This window comes from Anolis sagrei, chromosome 3 (assembly GCF_037176765.1).
Source record: "Anolis sagrei isolate rAnoSag1 chromosome 3, rAnoSag1.mat, whole genome shotgun sequence".
Lineage (NCBI taxonomy): Eukaryota > Metazoa > Chordata > Lepidosauria > Squamata > Dactyloidae > Anolis > Anolis sagrei.
This window is the reverse complement of record NC_090023.1, coordinates 74,548,548-74,570,290: the sequence shown is the minus strand read 5'-3', so window position 1 is coordinate 74,570,290 and position 21,743 is coordinate 74,548,548. Positions and strand designations below refer to the sequence as shown.

General features: G+C 39.9%; 1 protein-coding gene across 2 annotated transcripts; it reads left to right on the top strand.

Moving 5' to 3' along the window:
- Positions 1-5,596: 5,596 nt before the first annotated feature.
- ZBTB21 (zinc finger and BTB domain containing 21) lies at positions 5,597-21,004 on the top strand. Of its 2 annotated transcripts, XM_060770289.2 has the most exons (3): positions 5,597-5,744; positions 11,895-12,009; positions 14,224-21,004. In XM_060770289.2, the coding sequence occupies exon 3, from the start codon at positions 14,237-14,239 to the stop codon at positions 17,366-17,368; it is 3,132 nt and encodes a 1,043-aa protein (XP_060626272.2). In that variant the 5' UTR covers positions 5,597-5,744; positions 11,895-12,009; positions 14,224-14,236; the 3' UTR covers positions 17,369-21,004. The 2 variants fall into 2 exon arrangements, with proteins under 2 accessions (XP_060626272.2, XP_060626274.2); XM_060770291.2 differs by lacking the exon at positions 11,895-12,009.
- The last annotated feature ends 739 nt before the right edge of the window (positions 21,005-21,743 follow it).

Genomic DNA, 21,743 nt, shown 5'->3' with positions numbered 1-21,743 from the left:
TTTAAATGGTATTTAGGTGTTCATGTAGGAGATCTTCTTCCAGCAGCTCATGAAGCAAGAACTCCAAACTGTCTCTCTGCTTCTCTCTTCAAATAGTCTGTCTCTGCACTTGCATAGCTCAAGCCTGAACAAAAATGTAACAGTATCTAAAAGTCACAGGCTCAGCCTTCTCCCCAGGCATTGCCCGACCAATCAGCTTCATACTTCTTATTTAACAGTTGATACACACACACTCACTGATTCCTTGCATGCTCCAATAAGTTTCACATGGAGTGGTGTTGGAATCATGGGTGGTGGTTCATGGGTGTGGGGAGGGGTGGGTTTGGTAGGGTCCTTCCACACAGCCATATAACCCAGAATATCAAGACAGATAATCCACAATATCTGCTTTGAACTGAGTTATCTGAGTCCATACAGCCATATAATCCAGTTCAGAGTGGATTTTATAAAGCTGTGTGGAAGGGGTGGTTGACAAATGTATTTGTCTTATGTGTATCTGATGTATTTCTCTCCCCCCCCCCCCTTACATTCTGTATACCACGTTTACACAATAAAAAATGCAAAAAAGTTACCCTATATCTGATAAATCTGACTTTTGAATCTTGTGCTCATTCTACTGTAGAGTCTGCATTTAACAAGCTCATTCTATTCCCATTGCACCTAATTAACTTGTTTACTCTTTCCAGGCTTGTTTTCAGGAAAAGCATATTACATAAAAAGTGGTCACAATAACAACATAATATATAGTGAAATTGTGACAAATTAATATAAAGACACAGAAAGTCCATTGACTCCTAGTTTATATTTGCCTTTTGTGAAAAACAACAACAGCAACAACTTGCGGTATTAAGAGGCTTAAACAGAAAACTGACACTCATGTTTAGAACAGTTATATATTCATCATGTGGGTGTACAAGGAAGAAATCACCTCGGAAGATCTAATAAATAGGCTGCAGTTTGTGCTTGATCATGCTATTAATATCCTTTGTTCTTTCTGTGTTTCTAAATAATGATTTGATTCAGCTCAGCCATGGATACTGCTAATTAAAGTGGTGAATCAGCAACCAGACCCAACACATCTGAATGGGCGGGATGAAGCAGAACTGCTGTGTTTGGCACTTACAAGTTTGAATTTGACTGTCAGTAATCATGTTTCAAGGTCAGTTTGAAGGGAAAAAAACCCTTCAGAAGTCACACTTTCTCAGCCTCGGAAGAATGCAAAGGCAAGATAGTTCTGAACCAATCTTGCCAAGAAAACCCCATGATAGGTTCATGACTAGTCAGAAGTGTCCTGAAGGCACACAATAAGAGAAACAATTCCAACTTGAGAAATCTTTTCCCATTTCTTTGTATTTTGTATGTATAGCATTGTCACTTCATTTTGTATTTAAATAACAACATTTATTTGTTTGTTACCCGCCTCTCCTTGTAACTCGAGGCGTGCTACAATTGTTTAAAAGCAAGGTTAAAATGCAGGTTAAAATCCCCAAGTTAAAGTTGACTGGGTAGTCCCCGAGGAACTAGGGTTTATAATTACGTTTTGTTTTGTGTCATTTAATAGATTTTAATGGTTTTAATAATTGTGTTTTAATACCCCTATATTTAATTCTATTTTTATTTTAATCTATTTAGGTTTAAATTCACACATTGTCATGATTTTTAATTTTTTTTGTCATGTCAGGAGCACTTGAGAAACTGCAAGTTGCTTCTGGTGTGAGAGAATTCGCCGTCTGCAAGGATGTTGCCCAGGGACGCCTGGATGATTTGATGTTTCTATCATCTTTGTGGGAGGCTTCTCTCATGTCCCTGCATGAGGAGCTGGAGCTGATAGATGGAGCTCATCTACCTCTCCCCAGATTCGAACCTGCGACCTGTCGGTCTTCAGTCCTGCCGGCACAGGGGTTTAACCCACTGCGCCACCGGGGGTTCCATGATTTTTAATGTTAGCTGCCTTAAGTCTTCTTTGGGAGAGAAAAAAAGTGGGATATAAATATACTTATAATACACCACTGGAGTGCATCCACACTGCATAATGAATACAGTCTGACACCACTTTTAACTGCAGAGGCCAAGTACAATGGAATCCTGGGATTTGCTGTTAGATAAAATGACCTTGCAAAACTACAACTCCCATGAACCCCATAATCTTGATCCATGGGTGGTTAAAATGGTGCCAAACTGCATTCATTCTATGGTGTAAGGTCACAAAGAGGGCCTTCTGATTTCCATTATCCTGGCACACTCTCTTATAGTATTATTACTATTAGTATTATATATTACTATATTGTACTATACCACTATATTGCAATATTACATGTAATATATAATATATAATTATATTATTGTATTGTATAGTAGTATTATTAGTAATCTATTGTATTACAAATTATGATCAATATATGTATATACAACGTATTATATTATTAGCATAGCACAATATTAGTATTATATATTACTATATTGTTGCTGTGGGGAGGTGGTCCCAACTGATGACCCAGGAGACATGGTGGAACTGTGTCTTCCTGGCTCCCAATCTATGTTTGGTTTAGGTTTTCATGTGTGTGTGTGTTGATCTAAGAGATGGTTTAAACAACTGATTTTAAAGTAGATATAACTGACTTTATACAGGGCCTTCTCAGTAGTGGCTCCTTGGCTGTGGAACTCCCTCCCAAAGATATCAGATCTGCCCCTCCATCCTGGCCTTTCGTAAAAAAAAACTTAAAACCTGGCTTTTGAGCAATAGCTACAGTGATCTGAATGAGAATGACCTATGTAACCATCAATAGACTGATCTTGGATCATAATTTTAAACTGACAGAATTTTAAATTTTGAATGTTTGTTACTATTTCTTGTTGTAATTATGATTGTTTAATTGATGTTCAGCATCTAATGGCTGCCTGTTGTAAAGCTACCACCCCTCGGGGGTGAGAAGGACGTGGCACAAATGCTTGAAATAAATATTTTTAATGCTTCCCTAAAATGAGCCCTCCTCCATAAATTACCTGCTTCCCTCTTTTGTCTCACCCGAGTTTTTAATTAGTTTTAATCAGTCTGTCTTTTTAATCACTACATGTAGCCCGCCCATTATTACTGTGCCCGTGCATATTGTAATTTTTATTGTTATGTATTCATCTATTTCTGCTTCATTGACTATTCTAAAGCCTTTGACTGTGTGGATCATAATAAATTGTGGCAAGTTCTTAGTGGGATGGGCATCCCAAGCCACCTTGTCTCTCTCCTGAGGAATCTGTACAAGGACCAAGTAGCAACAGTCAGACCTGACCACGGAACAACAGACTGGTTCAAGATTGGGAAAGGCGTACGGCAAGGCTGCATACTCTCACCCAACCTTTTTAACTTGTATGCAGAACACAACATGCGATGTGGGGGCTTGATGAATGCAAAGCTGGTGTGAAAATTGCTGGAAGAAACATTAACAACCTCAGATATGCAGATGACACCACTCTGATGGCCGAAAGCGAGGAGGAGCTGAGGAGCCTTCTAATCAAGGTGAAAGAAGAAAGCGCAAAAGCTGGATTACAGCAAAACATCAAAAAAACCAAGATTATGGCAACAAGAATGATTGGCAACTGGAAAATAGAGGGAGAAAATGTGGAGGCCGTGACAGACTTTGTGTTTCTAGGTGCAAAGATTACTGCAGATGCAGACTGTGGCCAGGAAATCAGAAGACGCTTACTTCTTGGGAGGAGAGCAATATCCAGTCTCGATAAAATAGTAAAGAGTAGAGACATCACCCTGGCAACAAAGATCCGCCTAGTCAAAGCCATGGTATTCCCTGTAGTAACCTACGGAAGTGAGAGCTGGACCTTAGGGAAGGCTGAGCGAAGGAAGATAGATGCTTTTGAGCTGTGGTGTTGGAGGAAAGTTCTGAGAGTACCTTGGACTGCGAGAAGATCCAACCAGTCCATCCTCCAGGAAATAAAGCCCGGCTGCTCACTGGAGGGAAGGATACTAGAGACAAAGTTGAAGTACTTTGGCCACATCATGAGGAGACAGCAAAGCCTAGAGAAGACAATTATGCTGGGGAAAGTGGAAGGCAAAAGGAAGAGGGGCCGACCAAGGGCAAGATGGATGGATGGCATCCTTGAAGTGACTGGACTGAGCTTGAAGGAGCTGGGGGTGGTGACGGCCGACAGGGAGCTCTGGCGTGGACTCGTCCATGAGGTCACGAAGAGTCAGAGACGATTGAATGAATGAACAACAAAATTCATATGTTTTATGTAACTATGATGTTATTGTTTATTGTTTGCGTTTTAAGTTTGTGTTTTTGGTTTTTCTTTGTTGTAATTGTCATTTGGGCTTGGTCTCATGTAAGCCACTCAGAGTCCCCATCAGGGAGATGGTGGCGGGGTATAAAGTTTATTATTATTATTATTATTATTATGTATATTTATAGTTATTTTATGTTCCGGCATGGAATGCTTGCAGTATATATCTTGTGCTCTGCCCCGAGTCCCCTTCGGGATTTATTTTTTTTTGTCGTGTCAGGAATGACTTGAGAAACTGCAAGTCACTTCTGGTGTGAGAGAATTGGCCGTCTGCAAGGACGTTGCCCATGGGACGCCCAGATGATTTGATGTTTTTATCATCCTTGTGGGAGGCTTATCTCATGTCCCTGCATGAGGAGCTGGAGTTGATAGAGGGAGCTCATCCGCCTCTCCCCGGATTCGAACCTGTGACCTGTCAGTCTTCAGTCCTGCCGGCACAGGGGTTTAACCCACTGAGCCACCGGGGGCTCCTCCTTTGGGGGTGAGAATTTGAAACATTGATATATTTGAAACACTGATATATTCTCACCCCTGATTCTCACTCTTCGGGGGTGAGAATATATCAATGTTTCTAATAAATAAATGTATGTATTTTATGTTCCATTTATTTTTAAATTTGTTGTAACCCCTGCCCCGAGCCACCAGGGGAGGCAGGCACTAAATAAAATGTATTATTATTAGTATGATTTTGTGTGTGTGTGTGTGTGTGAGAAGCAACTTGAGAAACTGCAAGTCACTTCTGGTGTGAGAGAATTGGATGTCTACAAGGACTTTGCCAAGAGGATGCCTAGACGTTTTGATGTTTTACCATCCTTGTGGGAGGCTTCTCTCATGTCCCCGCATGGGGAGCTGGAGCTGACAGAGGGAGCTCATCCACGCTCTCCCCGGAATTGAACCTCCAACCTGTCGGTCTTCAGTCCTGCCGGCACAAGGGTTTAACCAGGGGCTCCTATTGGTATGATGACGATGATGCTAGGATTCCTCTTCAACTGGTGGTAGAAAATAGCGCTATCAATCTGCTTTGACGGCCATGGCAATCCTCAGCCCATCCGGGGAGAGTGGAGCCAGGGCTGAGAGGCTAATGCAGGCACGGGGAAACTGCATAGGTTATGCTAGACCAGGAAGGCCCAAACACATAGAGGGCCCAAGTTCGCCCAGGCCTGGACTAAAGTAAACCCATCCGCCAATGGCCTCTTTGATTGACTGCCGGCCTCGCGCGCGCGTCCCCGCTCCCCCTGCCCCCCCCCCCCCCACATCCCGAGCAGGGTGCCTGGCGCCAACCAATGGGGAAGAGGCGCACGTGACGAGCGCTAGCTGCGATGACCTCATCCCTTGGTGTGGGATGACGTCAAATTCAAGATGGATGGAATCACGGCGGTGGCGGCGGCGCGCGCGGCGGCCCCGTAAAGGGAGGGTGAGGCCAGAGGGGGGGTGCCCGTCCTGCGGCGGAATCGGTGAGTAACGGGTCCCGACGGGCTGCGCGTTGAAGGAGGCTCCCCTGCTGGACGAAAGGCGCGGGATTTCCCCTGCACAAAGGCGTCCTTTCCTGACGTAACGCTGAGGTCTATTTCTCTCCCTCCCCCCCACACACACAGGCACTTGAGTAGGGCTGCGGTTCCGAGGCGCCTTGTGCGCCTGCGCCGGTTACAAAACGGGCTCCCACCCTTCCACGGCGCATGCGTCGATCCAGGAGCGGCGCCTGTATCGTGGAATACCAAAGCCGCCCCCGTCCACTAGCGCTCTACTGCGCATGCCCGTTGCCCTTTCCTCGCTCGTGGTGGCTTTTCCTTCATGCGCATGCGTGGTGCCCAAAGATACAGGGACTACTTGCGCACGCGACAAACTCGGGATAGTTTGACTGGGGGGAAGAGAGGGTTTCCTGAGCATGCGCGGGACAATGGGTGTGGTGGGCTATTGGGCCTTATGATGTCATTCTGACCAGGCAGATGGGATGGGGGGAATGTTGCTCTTTTTCCCCTGCTTTTTTTTGTGCAAAAGGAAAAAGATGTTTACTGTGTAACTTTCTTGATTGTTCTATGTTCTTTTCGCCATCGAATGAGTCAGAGTTTGGAACTGATTGTGGAGGTATTTATTTATCGTGTCAGGAGCGAACTAAACAGTTGTATTGCATTAAAAACAAGCAAACAAACAAAACACAAAGTTTGCAAACTTGGTAGTTGATTAAATGTCCTTCGACCAGTAGCTGACCACTTGGAGTGCCTCTGGTGTTGCTATAAGAAGGTCTTCCGTTGTGCATGTAGCAGGGCTTAGGTTGCATTGCAGTAAGTGGTCTGTGGTTTGCTCTTCTCCACACTCGCTTTCGTGGATTCCACTTTGTAGCCCCATTTCTTAAGGTTGGCTCTGCATCTCATGGTGCCAGAGCGCAGTCTGTTCCGCGCCTTCCAAGTCACCCAGTTCTGTGTGCACCCAGGGGGGAGTCTCTCATTTGGTATCAGCCATTGATTGAAGTTCTGGGTTTTAGTTTTGTGGAGGTTTGAGGGTGTGATATAAAAGGACTTTCCAGGAGGGTGAAGAATTCTGGGAGTTGTAGTCCATCAGTTCTTGGAAAATAGCAAATTTATTTATTTACAATATTTATAGCCCGCCTTTCTCAGCCTTACGGCGACTCAAGGCGGGTTACAGATTGGCACAATTCAATGTCAGGCATTCATAAAAGTGCCATTAAAAACAATCAACATTACAATATAAAACATAAAAACTGCTAAAGCATATAATCATCGGTGTGATCTTGTTAAAAACGTTATTCAGTAACATCGTCTAGCCATTCCATGTTCATCATTAATAGTTCTGTGTTATCTGTTCCACTGCATTCTCAAAAGCTTGCTCAAAGAGCCAGGTCTTTACCTTTTTTGGAAAGTCTGGAGGGAGGGGGCTGATCTAATATCCCTGGGGAGGGAGTTCCAAAGCCAGGAGGCCACCACTGAGAAGGCCCTGTCCTTTGTCTCTGCCAATTGCACTTGCGAGGCAGGCGAGATCAAGAGCAGGACCTCCCCAGACGATCTCAAGTTCCTAGATGCTTCATAGGCGGAGATATGAAGCAAAAACCATATGGTTTATTGCAAACTTTTAAGTAAAGTTTGCAATAAATCATATGGCTTTTGCTTCATTCTTGGTTTAATCAAAAGCAAATAAATATGACATGCCAGTTGAGGCTTGCTATTCAAATATGGGAACTTTTCAAAAGTTATAATGCCAATCTATCAAGTTAGGGCATGTTAAATTAGGCAGAATAGAGGAGACCTTGGGTCATAGGTGGGATGGCCTCTGAGCCCATTTTCAATCTACCTAGGGCCCTTCCACATTGCCCCTTTATCCCAGTATCGGACCCCAGATTATCTGCTTTAAACAAATATGTGAGTCCCCACTGCCAGATAACCTGGGATAAACAAATATGCTGAGATCACATCCTGGAATAAAGGGGCAGTGTGTAAGGCCCCCTAATCATTCACAACCATTTTCTCAGCAGTGGTGTAGCTCCTCTCACTGACACAGCTCTTTCTTGGATATAGTTACGGTTTTCATTGGGAAGCAGACGGCAAGTGGTACATGGCTTATGTTCTATATCTCAAACATTAGAGTTGATAGGTAGAACCTGGTGGTTTTTTTTAAATCAACAGGCCAGTTCTACCCAAAAACAGATTAACATTTGAGGCACCAAAATGTGTGTTGGCTAGTGATATACTGTCCCTCTGCCATCTGTAGTCCAACACTTTACTTCACAAATACAAGCTATAATGTGTTCTCAATAAAGCTGGAAAATGTTAATCGTTTGTTTAAAATAACACCAGAGGGTATCATTAAATCTCATTTCATTCAGTCTCGTGAAAATTTGTATTCTAGTGTTTAACCTTGCGTGCAACTATGTATATGCAAACTCTTCTGTACAACAGTCCTTCTACCACAGGACTGTTGTACATGGATTGGACCTACTATTTGAGATCACAAATAAATTAAAGTTGCCTTGAGATTATAATAGCCTGTGAAATGATGAACTGTAGGAACTGTAGAAAGTAAGACACAGAGACCTACCCATGTCCTTGGGGTCTTTGCTATTCAAAACAAAGGTTTGAGTTAATGTTTGCCTTCAAGATGCTTCTGACTTACAAAGTCCTTGAAATGAAATTTCACAGGGAGAGGGAAAAGCCTCTCCACTAGATCTCAAGCATGGGCAGGTTCATAAGGGAGAATACTATCCTTCACATAGCTTGTACCTAAACTGTAAAAGACTTTAGAGCAGGGGTCCTCAAACTTTTTAAACAGAGGGCCAGGTCACAGTCCCTCAAACTGTTGGAGGAGCAGCCCATAAGGATGGTAAAACATCAAAACATCTGGGCGTCCTCTGGGCAACGTCCTTGCAGATGGCAAATTCTCTTACTTCTCTTGCTTTTACTATGCGGATCTTTGTTGCCAGTGTGGTGTCTCTACTCTTCACTATTTTATCAAGATTGGTCATTGCTCTCCTCCCAAGAAGTATGCATCTCCTGATTTCCTGGCTGCAGTTTGCGTTTGCAGTAATCTTTGCACCTAGAAATACAAAGTCTGTCACTGCCTCCACGTTTTCTCCCTCTATTTCCCAGTTGTCAATCATTCTTGTTGCCATAATCTTGGTTTCTTTGATGTTAAGCTGCAACCCAGCTTTTGCGCTTTCTTCTTTCATCTTGATTAGAAGGCTCCTCAGCTCCTCCTCGCTTTCGGCCATCAAAGTGGTGTCCTCAGCATATCTAAGGTTGTTAATGTTTCTTCCAGCAATTTTCACCCCCGCCTTGCATTCCTCAAGCCCTGCACATCACATGATGTGTTCTGCATACAAATTGAATAGGTTGGGGGAGAGTGTACAACCCTGCCGTACGCCTTTCCCAATCTTAAACCAGTCTGTTGTCCCATGGTCAGTTCTTACTGTTGCTACTTGGTCCTTTTACAGATTCCTCAGGATAGAGATAAGGTGATTTGGTATGCCCATACCACCAAGAACTTGCCACAATTTATTATGATCCACACAGTCAAAGGCTTTAGAATAGTCAATAAAACAGAAATATATGTTTTTCTGAAACTCCTTGCCTTTCTCCATTATCCAGTGGATATTGGCAATTTGGTCTCTTGCTCCTCTGCCTTTTCTAAACCCAGCGTGAACATCTGGCAACTCTCGCTCCATGTATTGCTGGAGTCTTCCTTGCAGGATCTTGAGCATTGCCTTACTGGCATGAGAAATAAGGGCCACTGTACGGAAGTTTGAGCAGTCTTTCGCATTTCCCTTTTTTGGTATGGGGATGTAAGTTGATTTTTTCCAGTCTGATGGCCACTCTTGTGTGTATATGTGTATTCTTGTGTGCTATGTGTATATGAGGCATAAATGAATTTGTGTTTATTTGGGTCCCAACTCCAGGATATTTTATTATGTAAATATATGCAAATATAGGTATTCTAGAATCTGAAATCTTAAATACTTCTGCCCCCAAGTATTTCAGATAGGGGATACTCAACTTGTAGGAGGATGTAAGTACTACTAAGGTGACACCTATAATGCGGGTTTAAAGTGGCAAGGGTAATAGTAATAGATCATATCCATGATCTTTGACATCTTACTGTAGAATCTATTCAAAAAGTAGTCCAATGGCGGCAGCCAGATTCCTCACTGGAGCGGAATAAAGGGAGCACACAACCCCCCCCCCCCCCCCCCCCCCAATTACACCAGCTCCACTGGCTGCCAGTCTGCTACCGAGCACAGTTCAGAGTACTGGCTTCAGCCCTAAATGGTTCTGGCCCAGCTTACCTGTCTGAACATATATCCCACATCTGGAGAGACCCTGCTCTCTGGTCCCACCTCCTTTGCAGGTGTGGTTGGTGGGAACAAGAGACAAGGCTTTTCAGTGGTGACCCCTCGGCTGTGGAACTCCCCCAGTGAAATCAGATCAGCCCCCTCCTTCCTGACCTTTAGAAAGAAATTAAAAACCTGGCTGTGGGACCAAGCCTTTGGAGAGTGATTTAGTGCAGTAAGTGGGTAGGAAATAAGTGCAACATGATTGGAATGGCTCCTGGATTGTGACTTTGAATTTGTGATTTTTAATGTATTAATGCTATGATTTTTAACTTTTGTGGTTTTTAAGGTATGTACTTATTGTATGTATATGTTGTTTGCATGGCATTAAATTGTTGCCAATTTGGAAGCTGCTCTGAGTTCCCTATGGGATATGAGAGGTCGGGGTAAAATATAATAAGTAAATAAATAAATAACAATGCTCTTTAGCAAAGTTTGTTAGTTAAGGTCTAAGTTGTTTACTGAATTTGTAACTGCCTTCCCACTATAAATGGTTCTCAAGGTGGTTAACAGCAAAGAAATAGAAGATAGAAGACAAAATTATAATCAAAACATAGAGGAAAAATGATTGAAACACATCAATAATAAAAAATAGCACTTAAAGCGTACGCCAGCAAACTAACAAATCAAAGGTTAAATGCCTCTCTGAATATTTGGGTCTGCCAATAGAAGCACATAAAGAATGGAGCTATTTTGGCCTTGCTTAGTAGGAAGTTCCAGAGCTCAGGAGCAGACATAAAAAGGTTTTCCTCCATCTGACCCATTTCTATCAAACATGCCCCTAGTGACAGTGGGTCAAAGAGAACCTCTGAGCTTCATAAAACCCAAGCATGTTCATATGAGGAGTATGGACTTTCAAATAACATGGATCTAGTTGGCTTCTACTTCAGTTGATTGTGAAACTCTGTTGAGTTTTATTCTGAACTTTAAAGGAATCATACAAGGTGCTGAGTTTATTTTAGGATGGGGTTCTGCACTTTGAACATCTTATTCTAACAGTAAGACAAATACACAGAGTATTTTCACTGCTCCATTGTTATGAAAACCTCTAGCCACCACTGATCAATACCATGAGCTGCGCCTGGAAGCAGCTACTAGCCAGTGATGCTATTGTAACATGAGAGTCACTTGCTGAAGGCAGGCATTTTAGCAACACCAGACATAATTTACTTTCAGTGCAACCATAACGACACATTTGTTGTCGGTTTACACATTCAAGCAGGGTGGCCCAAGACCTTTTGCTGCTTGAAGTGAACCAGGAGAGGCCCCAACCCAACTAGGAGCTTGAACAGTCAGTAAAAGAGATGCATGCCATTAATATAAAAAGCATAAACCATTTAGAATATTTACGGATCCTGTCCAGAGGAACACTTTGCAAGTTAAAACATACAAATGTAGAGAAAAAGAAGGTAGGCAGGGCAGCAATTCTGGACAAAACTCAGAAGCAATACGAGATATTAGATTCTGAAGTGCAGCACTCTTGTTTTAAAATATGTTCACTTTTTAAAAAGGCTTTGTAGCAAATTTATGTATTGTCACAGATTAAATTTTGAACTATCTATAGTTATTTTACTTAATTGGTTTTGTAGTAATGTTTTGAACATTTTGAACATCTTTTTAATTAAAACACTCTCAGTTCAAAAGTGGAAAAGAATGAAAACCAGGAGCAATAAGTATTTTGAGATGGAAATGAATACTGAGTACAAAGGCGGGAAATTTTGCTTTGTATACTAATGATTGCTAAAGTATACTTTTTCCATTCTCCCAGCCTATCTGATGTACAGACTCCAAGGTAATCCAAATTTAAGGAGCAAGTGTGATCCTGAATCTAAGATTTCTGTGGCTTTGGGGTGTATTTAAGAAGAGGAAAGGAAAGCTTTGTGGTACGTTTCATTTATTTTTAATTCAATCTGTTTTGAGATTCTACTTCCTGAGAACCATTCTGTATGAGCAGTATTTGAGCAAAAAGCCAAGGCTTGTTTCAAATATAATACTAAACCATTATTGAGCATTATAAGAATCAGCAGTAGTGAGCCTTGGGCCCATGTCTCTCTGCTCCTCTGCTGAGAGCCACAGGAAGATTGGAAGCATCCTTTTCCTGTTTTAATTTAACTAGAATTTCCCATTGCATCTGAGCTATTTTAAATAGGAAGTCCATTATTTCAGTTTCCTTACAGCTGTGCCAAAGGAGGAGTGAGAAATAATTATGTGGGTGCAAGGTTTGCTGCTGCATGTTTGGGTAACACTTTCATTTTGTTAAGCATTGTGTTCAGAGAAGGCCTGAGAACCAAATGTAGAGGCAGAGAAATATTCTGTGTTTATTATATTGTGTCAATTACATTCTATATGCTTAGAGAGATAAATTGTATTGAATCAGCACTATGGTCCTAGATAAAACTTGGGAGAGCAATAAATCCTAACATTACATTATAAATGTATATTTGGATCCCAACTGATAGACAAGCAAGTTCAGAAAGTGGCTGGCTGGAAGATATTCCAGAGTACCAAAATGCTAATACATCTCCACCTGGATTACAAGTGATCACCTCGAATGGGGCCTAATCTAGGCCCATATGCACTGACCATTTAATGCAGTTCAAGGCAAAGTTCAAACTGTGGGGGCTAGGTGACAAACACCCAGAAAAATACATGAAATAAACCTCTTAATGTGCATCGGTGCTCTGGTTTGTGCAGTCATAATTCGGGCATTAAACTGGTTCCAGGATTTCCTATGAAATCATCTGCATAATGAAACCACTTCTTCAATACTGATTTCAAACTGAACTAAGTGGTCAGTGTAGATGTACCCTTAGTCTAATACAGAATTGCAAATCAGGAATTCTTGATGTAAAATTTTCCTTAGCCACCTACTTAAGTTCATAATAAGAAATGTCCAAACAACCTTAAGTGTTGCGTGACTATGCAGTATGAAAGAAGAAAGATGTTAAATGTTTTCTACTTTTTTCTGTCATACTAACAAGATAGATAGATAAATAGATAGATATATATGTTTCAAAGTTTCCATGTTTTTAACTTAACTCTAAGCTCATGAGTCAACACTAGCCTAGTACCTGATCCTGTACATGTTTACAGTGGGTACTAGCTAAATTTAACTATTAATTAAGTATATATAGAGGTAGATTCTAAATATTATTAAGAGCCAAACTTCAGGTGCAGTTCCTTCAGAAAACTGAATTAAAAGTAAATATACATTAATTATCTTAGGATATACATTTAAGATTAAAAAGGCTCACTTCTCCAAAGATACTGTGTTGTCCATTTGTGTAAATTAATTGGACTTCATTTTTATTGAAATTAATTCATATTAGGTCACTTTCCACATAGAATTCCGTGGGAATCTGGTGAGGCTAATGTAATCTGAATCCAAATCAATCTCTTGTTTATATATACAGAAAAAAATCCACTGTATTGATAAGAGTTTATTTTTTTTAGTATGTTTAAGATTTTACCCTTAATCTCTGTTAAGGAATTAGTGTTGTTTTCAAGTCTGACAGTAAACATTTGCATGTAATTTGCTGAAGGCAATAGATGAAGAGACAAGACACACGTTCTTTTTTCCAAAAAAAGGAGAGAATGCCTCTAGAACATGGCCATATAGCCCGAAAAAACCTACAACAAACCCAAAATTTACTTCTGTACATTACGAAGTAATCTCCACTGATTAAATTAGCCATTTTATATATAGAACCATTATGTGCTTCATATGCTGGACCTTTGTGGTAATTTCTTTATAGACTGTTTGATTTTTTTAAAAAATGATATTTCTGTTAAACATCTACTTAGTACCAATTGCATATTGTATAGAGCAGAGGTGTCAAATTTGTAGCTCTCCAGGTGTTTGGACCTCAAAACTCCCAAAAGCCCTAGCCAGCTTATCCAATGGCCAGGAATTCTGGGAGCTGAAGTCTAAACCATCTGGAGGGCCACAAGTTTGATACCAGTGAGAGTATTATCTCTGTTTCTTGATGTTTGGGGAGACTTCAACATGAATGGAAAAGGGGAGAAATGCAGTTTTACTTCTTTGTTTTAAACTGAACTTAAACTATATTATGTTTTTGTCTTTTTATGTCTTTCAGGTAAACCTAAATCATGGAGGGACTCTTACATTATATAAACCCAGCACATGCTATTTCTCTCCTGAGTGCTTTAAATGAAGAACGTCTGAAAGGGCAACTCTGTGATGTTGTTCTTATAGTAGGAGATCAAAAATTTCGAGCCCATAAAAATGTTCTGGCTGCCAGCAGTGAATACTTTCAGACTCTGTTCACAAAAAAAGAAAATGAGTCTCAGTCAGTGTTTCAGCTTGACTTTTGTGAACCAGATACTTTTGACAATGTTTTGAACTACATTTACTCCTCATCGTTGTTTGTTGAGAAAAGCAGCCTTGCAGGTGTGCAAGAAGTGGGCTACAGTCTTGGGATTTCCTTTCTTACAAACATTGTCTCTAGAAACCCCCAAGTTCCTTTACCTGCATGTCCCATTAAGAAAATACTTTTCCAAGAGGAAGATGAAAGCAGCTCCCAGAAAAGAAGTGTCATAGTTTGTCAGAGCAAAAATGAAACACAAGAGGAAAATGTTGGTCACATCCCATGTGACATAAGTCATAATTCTAAACCCTTGTCCGCAGTTGTGGTCAAAAGTAAGATACCACAATTAACTCAGCCAACTGAGTTTTTACAAAGCTTATCACTAAATGAAAGGAGATGGTTGAAAGACAGTTCTTTAAGATACTCAAAGTCCCATGAAACCTCAGGTGCAATGGACGATCAAAACAGAACTAAAAGAAATGCAGTCTTATTACAGAAACCATTTCCAGACAAGGATTCAGCAGCAGATGAATCTGGAGGAAGCAATCAGCTCCTAAAAGGAAAGATAACTGAAGTGCCCTTGAAAAGGCCTTGTCCACCAGTTGTATCTCTGTGTAACTCATCAGAATCTACATTTTTGTTAAGAGAGACAGGAAAGGGGGCTGGTTTAAGAGAAGACAGAAATTTGTTGTACTATTCAAAGTTAGGATTAGTGGTTCCTTCTAGGGTATCTGGCCCTGAAAACCAAAGTATCGACAGAAGCGGACCACTTGTTAAAAGTCTCCTTCGAAGATCATTATCCATGGATAGTCAAGTTCCTATCTATTCACCATCTTTTGATCTGAAGCTTTCCCAAGTATCTCCAGTGGCAAATAAAACAGAAGGGAGAATGCTAAATGTAGCCTCTCAAAAGACATCTTCAGAAAAGGCAACTCCTGATGATAAGACACAGGTAATGCACCCACATCGCCTTAGATCCTTTAGTGCCTCCCAGTCAACAGACAGGGAGGCAGCTTCTCCTCTTAGGGAAATACGAATAAAAACTGAACCTAGAAGCCCACTTGCTGATCCTTCTGAAATAATAAGAATTACTGTGGGGGATGTATCATCATCTGTCAATAAAATCAACCCTGTTAAAACTGAAGATGAACATCGGGATCTCAGTAGACTTCCGGCTAAAAGGAGATTTCAAGCTGACAGAAGGCTGCCACCCAAAAAAATTAAGTTTGATGAACATGCTTCCCCTGAATCAGAGGATAATTTTGAGGAAAACTCAAAACCTATACCTTTTGTTGATTACCCAGATTCAGACATTAGCAAAGATGAATGTGGTGAACTAGAAGAAACAAAGCCTAGCAAAAAGTTTAAGTGCAAGCACTGTCTTAAGATTTTCAGATCTACGGCAGGCCTTCATCGTCACGTCAATATGTACCATAATCCCGAGAAACCATATGCTTGCGATATTTGCCATAAGAGATTTCACACAAACTTCAAAGTTTGGACACATTGCCAGACACAGCATGGGATTGTGAAGAACCCTTCACCTGCTTCCAGCTCACATACTGTGCTGGATGAAAAATTCCAAAGGAAATTAATTGATATAGTGAGAGAACGAGAAATTAAGAAGGCTCTCATTGTTAAACTAAGGCGTGGCAAGCAAGGTTTTCAGGGACAGACTGGGTTGCAAGCCCAACAAGTTATTAAAAGAAATCTAAGGTCAAGAGCCAGAGGAGCCTACATTTGCACCTACTGCGGGAAAGCATATCGCTTCCTATCACAGTTTAAACAGCACATAAAAATGCATCCAGGGGAAAAATCAGTTGGAGGAAATAAAGCTCTTAAACCAAAAGAGGATACGTGCACTGAAAGTCCAGTAGAAAGCAAAAAGATTTACCAGTGTCGTCTTTGTAATGCTAAACTTTCTTCTATTATTGAACAGGGAAATCATGAACGGCTCTGTCGGAATGCAACTGTTTGTATTTATTGCAGCCTTCGATTTTCGTCTCTAGAGCTGAAGCATAACCATGAAATCACATGCGAATATAAGAAGCTCACTTGCCTAGAATGTATGCGCACTTTCAAATCCTCCTTCAGTATTTGGCGTCATCAAGTTGAAGTCCACAATCAAAATAGTATGGCTCCCACAGACAATATTTCTTTACCCGTTCTGGAGCACAACGGTGAAGTTAATAATGCTCCAAGGCTACATCCCCAGTCAGAGACGAACAGAATGAACAACTTTGTTGCAGCCAAAGAAGATAGTGATTCCTCAGAACATACTAATTTTGATTCAGAAGATTCCTCGTGCCTCCCTGAAGATCTTAGTGTTTCCAAACAATTTAAAGTTCAGATCAAAGAAGAACCTGCAGATGATGTAGAGGAAGAGGTCTCTGAAGGCAGTCAGGAGCACAAGGAAATGCTGGCTAATAAAGATTCTGGTCTGTGGCCCTGTGAAAAGTGTGGGAAAATTTTTACTGTACACAAACAACTAGAACGTCACCAGGAGCTTCTGTGCTCTGTAAAGCCCTTCATTTGCCATGTGTGCAACAAGGCCTTCCGAACCAATTTCCGTTTGTGGAGTCATTTCCAGTCCCATATGGCACAACCTTCAGAGGAGCTGGTGCGTAAAGATACTGGGATATGCACATCAGCTAATTCTCCATCACCCCCGCCATTGCCTCCACCCCCACCCCTTCCCAAAATACAACCTTTGGAACCTGATAGCCCTACAGCCTTGTCAGAAGCCACTTCAGCCTCTGAGAAATTGTTTGTTCCACAGGAGTCAGACACTCTTTTTTACCATGCTCCACCCCTTTCAGCTATCACATTCAAAAGACAGTATATGTGCAAACTCTGTCACAGAACATTCAAAACTGCGTTTAGCCTTTGGAGTCATGAGCAGACACATAATTAAAAAAAAGTACAAAGAGTGCCTACAGGGAGTTTAAAAAAATTCTTTAATTTCCATGATGTTTCTAATGCTGCATCAACGGAGTAAAATATTTGCACATGCATATAGAGGGACAGGAATCTAACAAAATTTTGATGCTGTTTTGGTCATGGAGATTATGATAAATGGATTTATCCGCAAAGTAAATTATTCACATTTGGAGGTAATATGATCTAGGGTTTCCTAGGTACAGAATATAATATTCATTAAAATCTGATTACTCCTTTCTTATTCTGTGATACCAGTGCATATGCCTTCATATAAAAAGCAGTAATGGGAGTCCTGCAACTAATTTATTGTTTTTATGGAGAATACTTTCATTAGCTCCATATAAATATTGGTTATTCATTTGATCGTAAGGGAAGATGTGGTTTGAGTGTGCTGCTGTGTTGACCTCGAATGCTAGCAATAACAAATAAAACCTCCTTTGAGTTAACTTGACCATAATTGAAAACTTTAATTTACGTGGATTTTTGGTTACTGACATTTTATGTATGGATATTGTACAAGATACAATTTAAAGTTAGCAATATGTGAATATTTGGATTTTTATATGTAAAGTAGCAGCCAGCCTGCTGCCAGCTATTTTAAAGAGATTTTGAAGGAAGAGAGTAGGAATAAAAGGCACTTCTTTATTTGATTTGATCCCTAGAGGTTGATACTCTATAGATATTTTGGTAACCAGAGTTATGTGATGAGCAGCAGGCAGCAGGGATTTTAATTCAAATTATATTAGTTTTGCAATGAAACAGGTTTGAATGAGTGTTAAAAATTACATTGTATGTGATTTCTTCTGACTTGTTTTGTTGTGTATGTGTTTTATTACAATAGAAAATTCAAATGTAAATATTTACATATGTGTAAATAAAATAAAAATGCAGAATTTTTGTTAAGTATGCCTGGGTCACAAAAGAGGGAAATGTGTCGTATTTGATAAATGCAGGATTCAGAATTAGCAGAATGTTTCTGTCCTGTAACATACTTTGGGCATTGTTGTACATTGGTTTAAAAGTTTGATTAAAATATTTGAGCCGCAATCAAGTGTAGAATTAAGTACGACTGAGACATAAGATTTCATTGGACCTAAGCATACCTAACTTAACTTTATTGTGACATTGGACTACAATCATGCTTGCAGTTAAGAGCATGTAAACCCCATTCACTCCACACCTGTTTCTAAGACAATGGTCAGGATACATTTCCAAAATAGTCTTATATGTTCAGATTATGCAGAATCCTCTGTGTACATAGGGATCCACATTCATCCATTCACATATTTATTCAAGTATTTGAGTTATTGATTCTCTTGCCGTTGAGAATGATAAATGGAATCAGGTGACAAATAACAGTGTCTAAATGGCAAAGTAGAAATATTAGCCTAGATATGAACTGCTTTCAATTCTTTTTTTCTGATCAGGAATTCAAATTTAAAACTGACTCACTGCTAATGACATCTTATACTTGCTCTAATGTGCTTACATGTTAAGAAATGAGGGCATTAATGCTACACATGCATCAAAATTAGTTTGTGATTAATTGCTGGTTTGTTGTGGCATAAGATAGCAATGTTTGGTGTTCAGCCCTAACTGCGTGATTATGAGATTCAGTCATGCTTTAATTACAAAGAGTGGAAGAATTTTTGTGTTTGAGTATGTTTTTATAGGTTTGAGTGCCAGTTTTGTGTGCTGTGGCTTTTATGCTTTCCTTTCCAAAAAAACAGCTCTATGCCCCTACTAGGAATATTTTAAAACTTCTGAATAGTAAAACTCAGGACTGGTTTGGAAGCAGATTTTGCTAAAGAAAAGGGAAATGCTTTACAGAAATGTGAGTAAATGCCACAGCTTCTGGGTATGTATTAGCCGTTCTGAGTCCCTCCACAAAGATAGAAAAGAATGGGATACAAAAGTTCTAAAGAAATAAATATTCTGCTTTTCTTTGAAACGTAATCAAAGCAGAAAATCTCTGGGGCAGGGGTTCAGAAAGCATGGCTCCTAAAGCTATTTGTGTTTCCTGCTGCCTAAAATTTCTGATCCCAAAAGGGACTTTAGGTCCAGGAAAAGCCCATTCCAACAGGTGAGCCTTTTAGTATGAAAAGGCTTTTTCTTGCCTTAAAATAGCCCATAGAGAGTAAAACATGGAGAGTGTGGCTCTAGCAACAATTTTTTCCTTAGTTACTGTGGTCCATGATCCCTGGCAATTGACCACGTCAGCTCTAGGGGTATGAAAGGTCTACAAAGCATTAGGCTTTCATACTCTGTTCCCATTGAACTCCAGTTAATGCCAGTAGAGGCCCTCCATCCGTGGAGATGTTCCGGGAGGTGAAGTACAAAATATCTAGAGAATGGAAGGTTCCTGACCTTTGCACATAATTCAAGTAGAGGCCATTTGGAATTTTTCCCAAAATAAGTTAGAATTGTAGCTTAATCTCTTCCCCATTTTTTTTTAATTATTCCCAGTTTATCATCATTTGAAGAAGTTAAATGAATTGACTAAAGTTGTTCAGAATTAAAAGGAATTCCTGGAGAGTTTTAACATACTATGCTGTGGGCCCTGTCACCTTACAAAAGTATAATCCTCTGATTCCACTTTAATTGCCCTGGCTCCATCCTTTGGAACTGTGGAATCTGCAGTTTCAAGAGGAATGTTTAGCGTTCTCATACAGAGAGTTGTAGTGCCTCACCAAATGACAAACCCCCGGGTTTGGGGTTGCAACCATAACATTTAAGGTGGAATTGTAGGGCTATAACTGAGATATGTGATAGTGCCCTTCTCCCTTGGTATCACATGCTATGTGATGCATGTTCACAAATGATCAGTGTTACTTGTGTGCAAAGAAAAAGAATGTGAACCAATTGTGAAAGTTTTTTTCTACGGTTTGTATAACAAGTTTTATACTGTCAGTTTCCGTTTTTTAAAAGTGTGCTATGGCTATTCAAGAAATAGGGCTTTTCCTTAGAAAACAATAACAAAGTAGTATCTGCCATAAATGTATTTCCTAATGGTGAGACTGTTGTATGTGATTTTTTTTCCAAATCTGTTAATGGTTTTTATATTAAAAAATGAACCTTGCCTCTCAATTTTTTTGTAAATGTTAAAACGGAGGTTTTCTTTCTAACTTTTTATGCAGTACTTTTAAAAAGACTCAAGAGTGTTTTATTTTGGTGCACATGAAATAAATATACTTCCACCAAAAGATTAATATATGTTTTAAAAGTTATAAATTATGGAAAATGTGTTTATTATATAGTCTAAATCTTGTACAAGGAATATATTAAGTTTGATCATAATAAAAAAATTAAGTGCAATCTTAATTTGTTATTATCCTGTTTAATTTTTGCTAGGATATTGTCTTTCTGTATGGAAAGGGGTGTGGGCTTTTTGCTTGAATTTATATTTTTATCATATAATGTTCACAATTTTTCAGATGTGGAAGGAATTGGGGCATGCAGCAAGAAAATAACAGGCTTAAAATGTTTATTGCAATGTTTTGGCTGTTGATAAGATGGACAGAATGTGTTCTTCTTCCCTGTGGTTGCTTCATGTGAACTTTATGTCAATATGAACAAAAGAAGTCCTTGAAATTAAAAGAATTTAAATAAGGTTCATGGTAATATTTGTATTACTGTCCCAACAAAGGTTCATGAATATATATTAAATTCAAATGTAGTCAACAACACTTAAACATGTTTTTAGTTTTGACCAAGAGCTTTGGTAATGGCTGCCTACAAATACATCTTTCCAGAGAATAGTGGAAATAACTGGGAAACGCCAAAGGAAATGTTTAAGATAACAAATATTGACGGTAGAAATATGTAGTCATTTATAATAAAAACTATGTATATGGGTAGCACGATCTGAAGAAGCATACAAAATGTCTGTTTCTACTTCTTGTATTTTTATTAAAGGAAAATTTCCTTTTCAATTAATTGATTTACAGCATGCCTATGCCTCCCTATGTGACAGTTGGTCCCACTCACCTTGATTGAAATTTATTGCTAAATTAGTATATTTGGAATTGCAGCTTGGGTTATCCTACCTCTTCCAGTGTAGCTGTTGGTTCTATTTATGGGCCTTTTGGATCAGAATATCCCCAGTTCATTAAATCTGATTATTTCAGCCACTTACGTCAATATGTCATCCTCCACTTAGCACATATTGGAGACTTTTCCTTTGTTTACTGCTTTCAAACCAAGGGCAGCGTTTCCCAAGTGCTGAAACAGAAACTGTAAAGTTTGTTATATGCCATTTCATTGCCACCACCTAGCACTGTAAACAAAGTGAGTATATGCAATTTAATATTCGAGTAATTCCCATAAAACCAGATTGCTACCAATTCTAC